At 39.1% G+C, this 15,388-nt stretch overlaps 1 protein-coding gene across 4 annotated transcripts in view; it reads right to left on the reverse strand.

Moving 5' to 3' along the window:
- Positions 1–15,388, reverse strand: part of POLR3B (RNA polymerase III subunit B) — a 107,350-nt gene that overhangs the window by 71,970 nt on the left and 19,992 nt on the right. For all 4 annotated transcript variants that reach the window (XM_077914776.1, XM_077914775.1, XM_077914777.1 and 1 more), the window contains exons 10-11: positions 7,243–7,365; positions 1,550–1,669 (exon numbers count right to left, since the gene is read on the reverse strand). In XM_077914776.1, the coding sequence (XP_077770902.1) occupies positions 1,550–1,669; positions 7,243–7,365 (243 nt within the window). The remainder of the gene's footprint in view (positions 1–1,549; positions 1,670–7,242; positions 7,366–15,388) is intronic.

Genomic DNA, 15,388 nt, shown 5'->3' on the forward strand with positions numbered 1-15,388 from the left:
CCCTGCTTGGGCTGGTCTGGGAACTCAGAGTTGTCACTTCCTTTCTCTGGGTCACTAGGCACCATGGCAAAAGGGCCAGGACACTCTACCAGGGACAGAGAGGCTGCTTAGAAAAGCACTGGGGAGCCAGAGACACTCACTGTTGCTATTTGACTTTTAAATGGTCTTTCCAGTCATTCAGAGGAGTTTAAAATTCCTTTGAGTCCCAGCTTTAGTATTAAGAATTTTCTAATTCTTTGAATTAGCTCAAAACACATACAAATGGCAGCCAAAGGGCAGAATCAGATTTCTGTATATTTTTTAGCCAGCAAGGTGTTTTAAAATGAGAAATTCCTGTTTAGGTGGTCAGTCTCCACTTCTATAGATCCTTCAACTGTCCTTTATGATCAGCTCCTGACAGTAGAGTCTGCAACCCCTGAATTAGATCGTTCATGAACAACAGACATGTAACTCATTATAAACCAGACTATTTGGTGAGCAAGATTGTTTAACAAGTAATTCTATTGCTTAGAAGAATAATATCATATTAGAGAGGAATGATAGCTCTTGCCCACATCCCACATGGCCAATCTCTGTTTAACGAAAATGAATAAAAAGTAAGTACAACTGACCTTTGAACAACATGGGTTAGGGGCACCGACCCATCGCTATGTCAAAAATCTGTGTATACTTTTAATTCCTCCAAAACTTAACCACTAATAGCCTACTGTTGACCAAAAATCTTATGATAACATAAACAGCCAAGAACACATATTTTTGATTGTTATATAATATATTCTTCTAATAAAGTAAGCTACAAAAAAGAGTTCTCAAGAAAATCATAAGAGAAAATACATTTACAGTACTATACTTACTGAAAGAAAAAACAAATTTAAGTGGATCCACACAGTTCAAACCTGTATTATTCGAGGGTCAACTGTTCTAGGGTCTGAAGACAGATTCTAGTTCTCTCTCTGACCAGTAACCAGCTGGGTGACAAGATAAACCATCCAGCTTGTCTGGACCTGAGCATCTTCACTCTAAGTAAAGGAGGCTGGACAATGTGAACTTGAACATTCAAGGTCTAAGAGATGAACCATCCAATATTTTAAAAAGTCTGTGGTGGCACAACAGTGAGAATGCACTCAGGGCTGTACACTTAAGAATGGTAAATTTTATGTTATGTATTTTACAATAAAAGAGAGTATATGAGCAAGGCACTGTAAGCCTGTTTCATTTAAAAACATCTAACACCATCTCTGTCCTTCAAAACCATGAAATCTAGTAGCAGCACTAACATATATATGAATATAAGAAACTATAATTTTAGATTGAAACCAGGACCCATGAGAGAATAAACATGATGCCAATGATAGTAGACAGCTAACATTCCTGAAGTACAAACAAACTACTGATAATGGAAGATTATTTCCATGGTGCAGTCCAGTCTGTTCAGAGTCCATCTTTTCTTATGGAACTAAATGTTAAATAATGTAAACCTGTATTCAAAATTCTTTAACAGACGGGCCCCCCCTTGACCACAGTTCACAGCTGTGCAGCTGCCACTCACTGGTACGTGTGTGAGGATGGTAGAAGCCAGGAGCTCTCTTGCCTCTTCTATCTTCGTCTTCTTTGGTCCACCGCCCCACATCCTTTGCCTCCTTACTTTGTTCCCTATATATTTTAATGCCTATAAAAACAGAATATAATAATGCTTGAATGACACCCATTGCAGGGAATTTTTTAAAGATTTTATTCATTTACTTATGAGAGACACAGAAAGAGAGGCAGAGACACAGGCAGAGGGAGAAGCAGGCTCCCTACAGGGAGCCTGATGTGGGACTTGATCCCAGGACTCCAGGATCACGACCTGAGCTGAAGGCAGATGTTCAACCACTGAGCCACCCAGGTGTCCCCATTGCAGGGAATTTATTAAACACCTACCCATACAAAACACTATAAACAGAAAGATGAGGATCTTGGCTATGGAGATTGCTGCATGAGGCTTAGTCAAAAATCAACATTTATCATAAATCAATAACAAAGTAGCATTATATGCTGTCCAATAAACTTGTTTCCTTTCTATAATTTGCTTTCTTACTACAAAATTGATACCTGATCACTTTACATATATGAAGCAGCCAGCAATCCTCTACCCAAAGAGAACTACAGTCCTCAGTTAACATTCTAGAGCTGTACTTTTCTTCCCTTAAAAAGGAATCATACCATATAAAGATCCTGAGAGCTGCAAAGCACTGCTAAAAGAAAATAAAACCTAAGTAAATCAAGGACTATGCTGGTTTCATGGACTGGAAGGTTTAATAGTGTTAAGATGGCTTACTGTTAAAATTCTCTCTGAACTGACCATAGATACATCATAATTATTCCTGGCAGTTTTTAAAAAACAAAAATCAGTTGATTCTAAAATTGACATGCAAATGCAAAGGACCTGGAATAGCTGAAATACTTTTGAAAAGGAAAAGTTGGAAGATTTTACATTACCTGCTTTCAATTAGAAAGCTATGGTAATTAAGACAGTGTGAGACTGGCATAAGGGCAGACAAATAGATGGAACAAAGTATGTCCAGAAATAAACTCATGCTTTTAAGATCAGATGATTTTTGGCAAAAGCCGCCAAAACAGTTCAACAGGCAAGGGAAAAATCTTTTCAACAAATGTTGAAATACCAACATATCTACACAGTAAAAAATTAACTTTGACCCCTACCTCACACCAAATAAAAAATCCGTCTAAATGGATTTGAGACATAAACATAAAAACTAAAACTTTTATAAAGCTTCTAGGAAAGAACACAGAAGACTATATTCTTGCCCTTGTGGTAGGCAAAATTTCTTTACACAGGACACAGAAATCAACAACCATAAGACAAACAAACAAACAAAAAAACCCTCCTGACAATCAGATTTTATCAAAATTAACACTGCTCATCAAAAGATACTGTTATGATAATGAATAGGGAAGCAATGGACAGAGAAAAAATAGTTACAATACATAAATCTGACAAGGGATTTATACCCAGCATACTTTTTTAAAAAAAGAACTCTGAAATTCAATACTAAAAAGACAAACAGGGATCCCTGGGTGGCGCAGCGGTTTGGCGCCTGCCTTTGGCCCAGGGCGTGATCCTGGAGACCCGGGATCGAATCCCACATCGGGCTCCCGGTGCATGGAGCCTGCTTCTCCCTCTGCCTATGTCTCTGCCTCTCTCTCTCTGTGACTATCATAAATAAAAAAAAAAAAAAAAAAAAAGACAAACAACTCAGTGAGGAAAATGGCAAAAGATTTGGACACTTTACAAAGAAGGTCAGCAAGTCCAAGAAAAGTGTCCAATATCATTAATTATCAGGGAAATGTATGTTAAAACCTTAATGGTATAGACACCATCCAACACCTAGTAGAATGTCTAAAATTAAAAAGACTGGTAAGACCAAATGTTGGTGAGGACATGAAGCAATGAGAACTCTCATGCACTGGGATGGAACTGCAAAATGGTACAATTACTCTGGGGAAAGGTTTGGCAGTTCCAAACTTATAAAGGGATCCCTGGGTGGCACAGCGGTTTGGTGCCTGCCTTTGGCCCAGGGCGCGATCCTGGAGACCCGGGATCGAATCCCACATCGGGCTCCCGGTGCATGGAGCCTGCTTCTCCCTCTGCCTGTGTCTCTGCCTTTCTCTCTCTCTCTGTGACTATCATAAATAAATAAAAATTTTTTTAAAAAAAGAGAAATGCTGACCTGTTGAGGCAAAGACTTATACAAGAATGTTTACAGAAACTTTATTCTTAATACCCAGAGTAAAAAAAACAAATGTTCATCAACAGGAAAAGATAAAGTGTGGAACACTTGTATAATGGGTACTACTCAGCAATAAGAAGGCACTGCATCGACAAATGATATAAAATTATCAGACAGTACATTCAGCAAAAGAAACTGGACAAAAAAAGAGTATATTCTGTATAATTCCATATACATAAAGTTCTAGAACGGCAAAATTAATCTGTGGTGAAAAATCAGAACAGTGGGGAAAAAAAAATCAGAGGATGGAGATAAAAAGTGACTAAGAGGAGGCATGTGGGAACTTCCCAGGGTAATGGAAAAACACTCTATATCTTATGCAAAATGATGCAATTAGGATTTGTACATTTCAGCATACATAAATTCTATCTAAAAAATGAAGTATGAAAAACTAATCAAATAGTGGGTATGAGGGGTAGGTGGAGATTCAGGTGAAACAAGAACATCACAGTGTTGGTAATTATTGAAGCTGGGTGATGGGCAGAGGAGGGCTCATAACACTCTTCTGTATATTTTATGTATGTTGATGTTTATTCATAACAAAAAGTTTTTAAAGGAGAGGGTAATTTTGTAACAACAATGAATGTACTTTTTAAAACTGGCTTTCAGTTAGTCAGAAGAAAGAGCGGAGATTCCTGATTCTTTATCTTAGAACCCCTGTCCCAATTATGTGTCCTGGAAGTATCTTTCCTGTGCTTCAAAACCTAGCTCTGGTGTCACTTCCTCACATCACTCCTTTTTCTCTTCTGTGTGAATTTCTTATGTATAAAGAATTAAGTGCTTTCATTCCACTTCAGTCCACGCCATATTTTACCTATTTACGGGTATGTTGCTCCTACTAGGTGTTGTGTCATTCTTTGATTCCTGAGGACTAGTTCAGGACCAGGAACAGAATGGATCTCCTTCGTGGTTAGATCGGGATATCAGACCTAGGATTCTCTCCATTTAGTGTCCATTAAAGCGTTAAGATAAACTAAGATGGTGCCAACCCTTGCTGTGGCGACCTAGCAAGAAGTAGGACCCAGAAGCAGATAAAAGCAAGTCTGCAGTCAGCAGAAACCACCAGGAGATAGGCAGTTCGGTCTTCTCTCAACTGAGCTGTCTCATTAAATTTTGGTCTTCCCGTTCCTTTGGGAAAGGGGTCAAAGATTCTTCACTTTGAGGGAAAAAATGGAGGAACACAGGGGAGCCTAGAACCCCTTCTGAGTTAGCAGGAAGCCGGCTTTTCCCTGGAGTGACTAATAATGTTGCCAGGGTTTCAACAGTGTGAGGGTTGGGGTGAGAGCCCAATCTGCTCACAAATAGGCCAAGATGACACCCCTCGTGTCATCTTGGAGGACATCCTATTCTCCAAAAAGGTAATAAATAATTCTTTCTATGCCACAGCCCTTAGAAAGATGACAGGAAATGTCCGTTAGCAAGAGCCAGCAAAAGGAATGGAGGAGAGATAACAAGGGAAGCATTAAACACAAACACGACATGGGCATTTAGCAATCCACTAAGTGCAGAAGCTCTATTACATAAGACACCGTGCACCTGCCACACACTCAGAGTAACATGCAATATTCACGTGCCCTAACTCATAGGTTCCAGTTACCAATGACTTTGGATTATGCATGCCTCTATAGCCTCTTATTAGTTGCAAATTATTAATCCCTGCTCTAATCCAGCACACAGAGTATGAGTCACATCACTCAGCTCCTGTTTGCATATTCCTCTCATCTTTGAACTGAACCTTGCTCATTGGGTTAATTAACATTTTCTGTCAGCACCTATTTAGGGGAAATAAATGATTTTCCAACCCACTATTTAGCCCTCTGCTCACACAGCTTTACGATGCTGGGGTTTTTGGGTTATCTGAGCAACAATGGTGCTGTTTGTTATGAAATGAATAACGGATCTCCCTGAAGTATCATTGAGGTAAACTGCTCTTCCTGAGCATTACACAGCTTTAAAGGAAATCGTGTGTCTCCCCAAATTGAGCCAACTCCTGGGTATTTCTCTGTGTTTCCTCTTCATGTTCTTGGAACCCTTGAACAATATAATTCCAGTTTGTAACAAAGATTCATGCTTACTAAATATTTCATTTTCAATAAAGACCAAAAATAGAAACTCCTAAATCCAAATAGCTTCTCCTCATGCTGCCTGCCCAAGAACCTGAATTGGCTATTACTTAACTGCATAAAAAGAGGAAGGCAGTGGTAAGAATAATCCCTACTGATTTGTGCTTTGGAATTATATAAACTTACATATGATGATTAACCTTAAATGTCTGTCTGGCTCAGTCTATGAAAATATCAAGAGTGTGTGATTTTCAGAACACACACTAACAGATGATATAAGTGGGAAAATGTTATCTCTGTAAGCATCCTGAGTAACAAGAAAAAAGCAGCCTGGAATTTATACCTTGTTGTAAGTAACCCACAGAATTGACAATGTACATATGGATAAGTAAGAACTATTGTACTTGTACTGCAGGGAGTCCCTACCTCCCAGGATGTCTATGAGGAGTGTTGCCACTGATTTATATTTAGTGAAGTACTTTACAAATGTAGGACTAAGCACCCTAAGCATGGCTCTTAGGGCTCCCTGTCACAAACAAAGGGAAGTAAAATTATTCTTAATATGTTGAGCATATATATAGATGAAGGCAGGGAGCTATGGATATATATAGCTTGAGTCTTATCCTAAAATCCCCAAGTTCCAACTAGGAGTTCTACATCAGGCTGATGAAGGCTCTGTACTAGTAAAGGGTTTCTGATCCTGGCTTTTTCACTGCTGACATGGGGAATTCAGAAAAAGAGTTTGAGACCACATTCAACTAAACACTGAGAACTGGAAATAGGGAATAAAAAGAGAAATTGAAGAGAAATGCAGGAAAAAAACAATCTTCTACACTAGAGTTGCTATAGTTCAAAAACATCTATTAGAGCAGCTGGGTGGGCAGTAGGTTAAGTGTCCCACTTCTGGTTTCAGCTCAGGTCGTGATCTCAGGGTCGTGAGATAGAGCCCCACATCAGGCTCCACACTCAGCACAGAGTCTGCTCAGGATTCTCTCTCTCTCTATCCCTCCTGCTTGTGCGCTCCCTCATGCACACTTTCTCTAATAAACAAACAAATCTTAAAAAAAAAAAAACAAATAAACAAAAACATATCACTCAGGCAAATAAGTGAAAAACAGAATACTTGTTATTATATCAGAACAAAAGCCTCTTGGCCACATATCCCCCTTCTAAGTTAGACACCACAGGCTGATAACTGTTAAGGCAAATTCCTTCCTCTAATTCCTAAAACATGAGTCAAAGAAGCTTCCCTACTGTTCCTCCCAACTCCCCAACACCCTCCCACACCTACACCCCAAGAAGTCACCGCATCCGATGCTTTATCCATGAGCAGCATTAAATCTCCAATTCCCTTTCATGGCAAAGGACAACATGAAAAGACACACCTGCATCTGTGTGAAAATCTGAGCTTTCTGGCACTCTTCCAAACTGGGCCCAAATGCAGCCATCACGTGCTCCTCTGTTCCAATCATCTGTACAATTTCCTGGTCACTCTCAACACCCATGGCCTAGGAAGGAAAGAAAAGATAGAAAGAGTGTTGGCTTTGTGTTAACTCACTGACATTTGCTTATGCTAATTTGGCATTGTTTGTGGGTATTACTTCTAAGCAAAAGCTAGCTCTTTTCTCAGAAACGGTGCCATCTGGCATTGGCAGCTCTAGCCCAAGCTGCAGAAGAACCTGAAACAGAAATTTCGATTGGGAAGAGGAAAACAAACATTCTCAAGCACTTTTTGCAATCTTCTAAAATATTTAAATATCCTATGACTGTCATCACTGAAAAAAGAAAAAAGGAGGTAGAAAGGTATAGTGGAGACACTGGTCACAATTACGAAAGCAAACTGAAAAAATTAAAACAGCCAAAGAGCAGTAAATCAGAAAATATGCATTGCTGAAAATAAACAGAACCCCAATTAGTTTTGTCACAAGACTAATTTTTCTGAGAACTGTCAAATCATTCACATTCGGGCTTGAAGAATTTTCCCTAAAGGATGTTGTACCTCACTATTCTAGAAATATCAAGCTATGTTTTACACAGGTTTTAAGAAGAGATTTTTTTTTTTTAAACTAAAAACGCACTTAAGAGGTTTCAGAAACCCACTCCTCTTAAGTGTTTCAAGGTGGCAGCCGGCAAGGCAGGTCTTTGTGGATTCCATATGGCACGATGGCTCCCTCCTTCACACGTTTGCCTGGCATTCTGCCATTTCAAGAAATAGAACATAATCTCACTAAACCTCTCTTGGCAGAGAAAGAATCTGCTTCTTAGAAGTTATGGGAAAAGTTATGTTTGCATTAAAATTCTTCCTTTAGCTATACAGAGAAGACAGAAGCAGAGATACCTGTCTAGCTGGGCTTTGAAGCTCTGGTGGCCAGTTCAGACAAAAGGGAGAGGGAGGGAAAACTGAATCCCAAGTTCCAGGGAGGAACATCAAGAACCTAAGCCAGAATACAATGGAAAGGGCACCTAAGTCAAGAGATCTGAGGTGTCTGTCCTAAAACAAGGCCAATGACAGACCTCACAACCACCACTGCCAAGTCAACTTTGTCCACCTCTATTTCTTCAGGTCTATAATAAGAGGACTCAAAATTCTACAAGTCTACATTTGAATTTGAGTTATCTGTGATCCAGAAATTCGATACAGATACTTTAGGATCAGATGTAAACTTACTGAAAGTTTTTAAACTTTTGTTGGGGAAGCTAAATATGTGCTATGTCCCTTTTAGGCCAACTGTATGGTTTGAAAAATGTTCACCAATTCTCTGACACTCTCTTCAAAAGGTAAAGACAAACTCCCTTCCTCTTGAGTGTAGGCTAAACTTAATGACTCACTTCTATAGGAAAAATGTGCAAGACACAGTACAACTTTGGAGGCCTGGTTATGAAATGCACTGCAGCTTCCTGCTTCCTCTTTCTCTTAGAGTGCTCCTTGGTGGAGCGAGGGGCTATGTCTGCAAGACACTCACTCAGTCTATGGAAAGGTCCAGTGGGGAGGAGCCAACTCCCATTATAGTGGAGCTGCAAGGGGAGCAGACCCTGACATGCTCCAGTCCAGCCCTCGGGTGACTTCAGCCCTGGCTGACATCTGAAAGAGCCCTGGTTGACTCCTGAAAGACCCTGAGTCAGAACCACCCAACTGAGCCACTTCCAAATCTCTGACCAACAGAAACTCTGCTGTAATTTGTTACACAGCACATACAACTAACAAACCAACTTTTGGAATTAAATTTGCCATTTAAACTTTAAAAAGCTTCATAAAGGGAGGCCTGGGTGGCTCAGCGGTTGAGCTCTGCCTTTGGCTTATGGCGTGATCCTGGAGTTCCAGGATTGAGTCCCACATCAGGCTCCCTGCAGGGAGCCTGCTTCTCCCTCTGCCTGTGTCTCCGCCCCTCTCTGTGTGTCTCTCATGAATAAATAAAATCTTTAAAGAAACAAAAGCTTCATAAAGATATAACTTGTTTTGTTCAAATTTGTTTTTGTTTAGTGAACAAATAAAGATGCTCTCACAACACAAATCTCTTTTCTATATTTTAATTTTCATCTTTTTATCTCTAATTTGATAGGATGCATTTATTTAAAAGGACGCTAGACATAAAACTCCACTATTTAAAAATTATATAAATTCATAAAATACTGAGCATTTCATGGATTTAACAGAGTAATTCTAAAAAATTATCAGTTCTAATTTTTAAACAAATGAAGAAAAAAATTATATTTTTTTTCTAATTTTCTAGATTATCCTTTGATCAAGCACACTGAGTCCATCTACTCTGACAGTGATGGCATGTATGTAGGACCATCTACATTTTCTCCTTGGTCTGCAAGAAGCCAGCCAGAAATATGAGAATACTTCTGTGAAAAGCTAATTAGAATATAAACTTTTACCTGTCAATATCTCAAAAGAGTGTTATCTGGGTTTCAAATGAATTAAAATATAAGAAAAACAACACTAAGGCAATTAGTTAGCAGTAGAATCTAGTCACTCTTCTCTGAAATCATTGATAATAAAACTTTGTAACAAATGCATTTCCCTCCTCAGGGGAAAGTGCAAACACTAAAAGATATCTACATGGGCAGATGCCAAATCGAGCATGCAAAATAATATAGCAGGAGAAGGTCTCACTGGGACAGAAATAGAATCTTAGAGCTGAAGTGGCAGTAGCTTTCTGGATCATCCCCCTTTCTTGAGGCATATCAACCTCTAGATCTTCTGAACTGAAGCCACCTGAAGTATTTTAATAATTAATTTTTAGTTCAGCAATCTCCAAGTGAAAAAGACTATATATGCTTCATTACCTATTTTGGCATTTAATAACAGCGGAAAAAGTCCTTCCTCATTTGACATATGGATTGCTGCTTCAAGTTGTCTCGAGGCTGAATCTGAGCAGTAATTTTATAACTGCATAAAATTTTCAAGTGTTCTAATGTGGATCTAAACAGACTGCTTAGGCCTTCCAAATATTTCTAAGCCATGAAGGAAAGATATGCCAAGTACATGGTAAATGACACCATATGTGCAGAAAGAATGATCGGTGGCAAAGCTCTGTTCTACAAGGACTAAACTCCTCCTGTATCAGGTCACTGAACTACAGGGTGATAACTCAGTCAGGTTATCATCAAAAGCACTCTAGCTCCAAAGACCAAACTGATTTTATGACTATTTAGCCTTGTGAAGTCACAGCTACAAATAAATGACATATTGCTATGGAAACGACAGCAAAATGCTCAACCATTTTGCTTTACAGACATAATTTAGACATCTGAAAACTAGCTTTATATGGAACTCTTTGTACTCCAGATATCTGAAATCATTTCACCTAACTAATAAGTCAGAAATGAATGCTATATAATAACCTTATGAAGAAACAGCAGAGAAAATACGTTTCAACAGAAGGTCACCCAGTCTGACCATTGGCAAGAAGACAGAACACAAATAAGGGCATATGCTCTTTAAGAAGTGGCATAAGTCTTCTCTTTGGATACCCGCTAAGTGTGATTACAAGTGTGACTTTTAAAGACAGAATACTAATGAGAGAAGAGAAGAACATGCCCACTGATGGTGATATGCTGAAATATATTACCTGAAGGAGGGAATGGGAATAAGTTCTTAAAATACCTACTATTCAGAAATCTCGAATCTTTCTTTAGACAGGAATCAATCTATTATTACTAAAGCAGTCTTAGCAGATAATAAAAGAACTATGATGGCCCTCTTTGATTCTGCAATTTTTTTCTTAAAAGATCAAAAATTTCAGGGTAAGTTAGTTTCTAAGAAACAATGCCCAGCTCCCTTGAAATCTGATCTTTTTTTCTGTAAAAACTTTCAGACTACAGATGCCATCACAGAGCAACTGCTGAATACTTGGGAATACAAAATGTAAAATGGGAAAGATTCATGGGCAGGGGAACCTTTGTAGTGATTCAAGTCCATAAATAAGGCTGATCTAGGTCTTAAAAAGCTTTAGTCGTCATATTCAGACCCAGCATGGAACCTGGAAACCCTGCTGCTTCTGTCACTTTTAGCCAATTGTTGGTTACAATCAACAACCATCAAGTCCTAATGACTGTCAAGGTCTGTGTTAGGGCCACACAACACAAAAAGAGAAATGATGTGACTTTCCTGGTCTCCCAGTTTATTTTCCCCAGCTCCTGACATTAAATGTGTAAGCAGGGTAAAGCCAAGAGTAACAGTATCTTCCTTCTAGGCTGTCCACTTTTCAAAAAATGTATTATCTCCTTTGCTCTTCAGAATAAATCTCTGAAGTCACTTTATAGGGGAGTTGTCCAAGACTGGGAAATCTGCCTGGGGTCACACAGCTTACAAATGGAGAAGCTGGAATTAGGCCTAGATCTGTTGCTAAAATCTTCCATATTCTGTGCTGCTCCCCAGATGAAAAAGTCTTCATAGAAGTTATCAGACAAGGTTCCATCAGGCTATTAAAACATCCCTCTAGCGGGAGACCACAAAATGGGACTATCTGTGACCAATGTACTTATTTATTTAAACCGAAAACATTTAGATAGTTGTTTTAGTTCTTATACACTGCTGATTACTATGCAACAGTTATGTTCCAGGAAAAAATTTTGGCAACATGCAACAAGATTTGTTGTTTTTTTTTTTTTTTAGATTTTATTTATTTATTCATGAGAAACACAGAGACATACATAGAAGGAGAAGCAGGCTTCCCGCAGGGAGCCTGATGTGGGACTTGGTCCTAGAACCCTGGGATCACGACCTGAGACAAAGGCAGACACTCAACCACAGCCACCCAGGTGCCCCTGCATCAAGTTTTAAAAAAAATGTATAATCCCACTCTCAAGAATTAAGTCTCATAAAATATTTAGCAATATGCACAAACATGTATATAGAACACCCAGGGTTATGTATCAGAGTGAAAACTTGGGGGGAAAAGGACACCTAAATGTCCCCCTATAGGGAACTGGTTAAACAGATTACACCAACCATGTGTAATTCCTGTTTGATACCTACTAAAAATAATGATGTAGATCTATAAATAGATCTAGATGTAGATCGAGTTGTAGAACAAATGATGTAGATTTATAAATATGAAAAACTATTCACAATTCCCTGTTAAGTGGGAAAAAAAAATAGTAAAATCGCTGTATATACTACTACCAAAGCAAAGAAAAAAGGGCTTGGAAAAAAAAAATTCCAAAAATGTAGTTCTACTTCTTAGTGGCTTCCTAAATTTGTACAATTCAAGGACTGTTTCATAATCAGAAAAGGAGAAATCTGAAATCTCAACTGCAGGTTACATAAAAGTGCACATTGTTAATTTACAGACACATTTTAGAAAGGATTTAAGTTGGCTATAAACAGTGGACACGTTTGTAACATAATATTAAATTTGACAGAAGAAACTGTCTTACCAAAATTTTGTTACCTAGCCAAAAAAAGTATTTGATAAAGGTTTTCTGATTTTAATGTGTCCATGTGTCTAGCAATGTATTTTCCAAGTGAGTAATAGAAGACTACATGTATTATAATTAACTTATAAATTCTGGTCGAAGGAAAGCAGTCCTATACATTTTTTAAATTTAAATCCAATTAGCCAACATACAGTACATACTTAGTTTCAGATGTAGTATGCAATAATTTCAGTTGCATCAGTCCTATGCATCTTTAAGTCTCTTAATACAACGGCGAAGTCTTTTTGATGCATGGGAACACACTGCCCTCTACTGGAGATGTAATTCCACATAGATGAAATTCTCTTCATCTGCCAATCAACACTATGCTCACAAGGCACTGCCATTGGGGGCTGTGGGATGCCTCCAAAAAAAGCCAAAATTACTTCAGTGCTTTACAAATATAAGCTTTAAGGAGACATAATAAGTTAAGAATTCTCTCTGGCTTCTCCCAATCCCATATAAATAGTATTGCTGTTATGATTATCATCCTAAAAAGAAAATGACACCATCTCATTTAGAGAAAATAAAAGTATATTAAGTTGCACTAAACTTAAAAAAATCGCCTATAGGAATGCCTGTGTGGCTCAGTCCATTAGGTATCTGACTTCGGCTCAGGTCATAATCCTGAGGTCCCAGGGTCAAGCCCAAGTAAGGCTCCTTCGGAGCAGGGGGGGTCTACTTCTCCCTCTCCCTCTGTCCATCCCTCTGCTCAAACACGGTTGCTCTTGCTCTCTCCCAAATAACAAAATAATCTTAAAAAAACCCAGAAACCTCCTACAATCTTCTTCATGTAATTGCATTCAGAATACAATGATTTCCTGAGTCAAAGAACCTGACTGTTCAACATCCACTCAACACCTATGAGCACCCCAGGACCCCCAAACCGGCCCTGCACTAACCTGACATGAAGAGGACTGTCTCCCCCACTCCTTTGCTGTCACTGGGTCACAACTCCAACAAGACAAGTTTAAGTCTTTCTCTCTTACTCCTCTGAGGCGAGTACCCAAATGTCTTTCCTTTCTAAGCAACTCAGTTACTGCCATCTGAGATGTTTCTACTACTGTAACAACTGCTGAACAGGAATATTTGACTCTGAAGTGAAACTAAATGAGAAAAGAGTGTTAACCTCTACCTTTATCCCAAGTACCCACTCTCCTCAGGACTGACTCAAACCGAGCCCTTCATTTCGATCAGCCTCGTCAGCAAGATTCACTTCCGGCCCATACATGGTCAGGTCTGAGCCTCCTGGGCTGCGTTCCACAGAGCTGCCACAAACCCTGCAGGGAGAACAGGGAAGCTCTGCTCGTGGGAAACACAGGTGGGTCCTGTTGGCCTCTGGTTACATTTCCTTCAGCCCATCAATATGGAGCCTTGTTTTATGTGTGTTTCTGCTCAAAGATGCCTTGGGTAACGTATGTTGTTGACTCCTAGTTCTGAACTCAAGGACAGCAGCAGTGTAACTCATGCCTGAATACAGCATACCTGACACTCGTGGTTTTTCCATAAGGCACATCATTGCCTTCTTGCACTTAGAAACACCAGACAGCACTTCAGCCTTGGAACTAGTGGCCATTTTACCCAGCAAAACCCCACCAGAAAGCACAAAAATGTGAAAGAACATGGCACCGCAGAGGTGGCAGAGAGGGTACCTATTTACAGCATGAAAGCAGAGATGGGAGGTGGAGTGCGGCTCTCTTGGGCCTCAGCTGGGAACGGAGAGTTTGGGGACCCAAAGTTTTCAAGACTGAGCCAGTGGGTGTGCATAAATAATCGTAAAACCACCACGGGTGATGATTTCAACGTCACAAATAAATTTTAGCAAGTAGAATTGGCAAATAACTGAATTCGCAAATTCCACGGATCAACTGTATCAGATAATGCTATTTTAAAATCTTGTTTAATGACTAATACAACGATTCAAGTGTTCCTAAAACATGTGTAATGTTTAAGCCTCAGAGCAGGTTAAGTGAGCCATCTTGCAATTATGTGCGAAGAAGGCACCATTTAAATATAATTTCTATGGAAAAAATGTCTTTTGGCTTCTAAGTTACTAGTTTACAAACAAGCTGGAAAACATCAGTTTTAAAGATTCACATTAATGTAGAAACACACCAGACTCCCAAAGTCCATAAAAAGTAACAAACTTGGTTCACATTCTTTGACCTGGAAAATTCCACTGCTAGGAATTTAATTTGCCTATAGATATCCTTGTCTCTGTGTAACGTGGTATTACAGCAGTTCTGTAACAGCAACAGATGTGTATATCCACCAATGGAGGAACAATTAAGTAAACTATCATACACCCATAACGGAACAGTTTGTCAGAAACAACGTGGCAGCAATGTATGAACTAATAATATAACACCATTGATCTCCAAGATGGAAGTTACAAAAAAAGAAAACAAGCCAAGTGCAAAATGGTGTGCAATGTAAGTAAAAAGTAAAACAGAATAAAAACCTGCTATACACTCACGTGCTTGTACAGGCACAGACTATCTTTAGAAAGATGCACAAGAAACCAGGAGCAGTAGTGTCCTTGGGTAGGATAACTAGGTGGTTATGTACAGGTGAGTGGAAGGCTCATTTCTCACTATATATCCC

This window comes from Canis aureus, chromosome 11 (genome assembly GCF_053574225.1).
Source record: "Canis aureus isolate CA01 chromosome 11, VMU_Caureus_v.1.0, whole genome shotgun sequence".
In the NCBI taxonomy this organism is placed as follows: domain Eukaryota; kingdom Metazoa; phylum Chordata; class Mammalia; order Carnivora; family Canidae; genus Canis; species Canis aureus.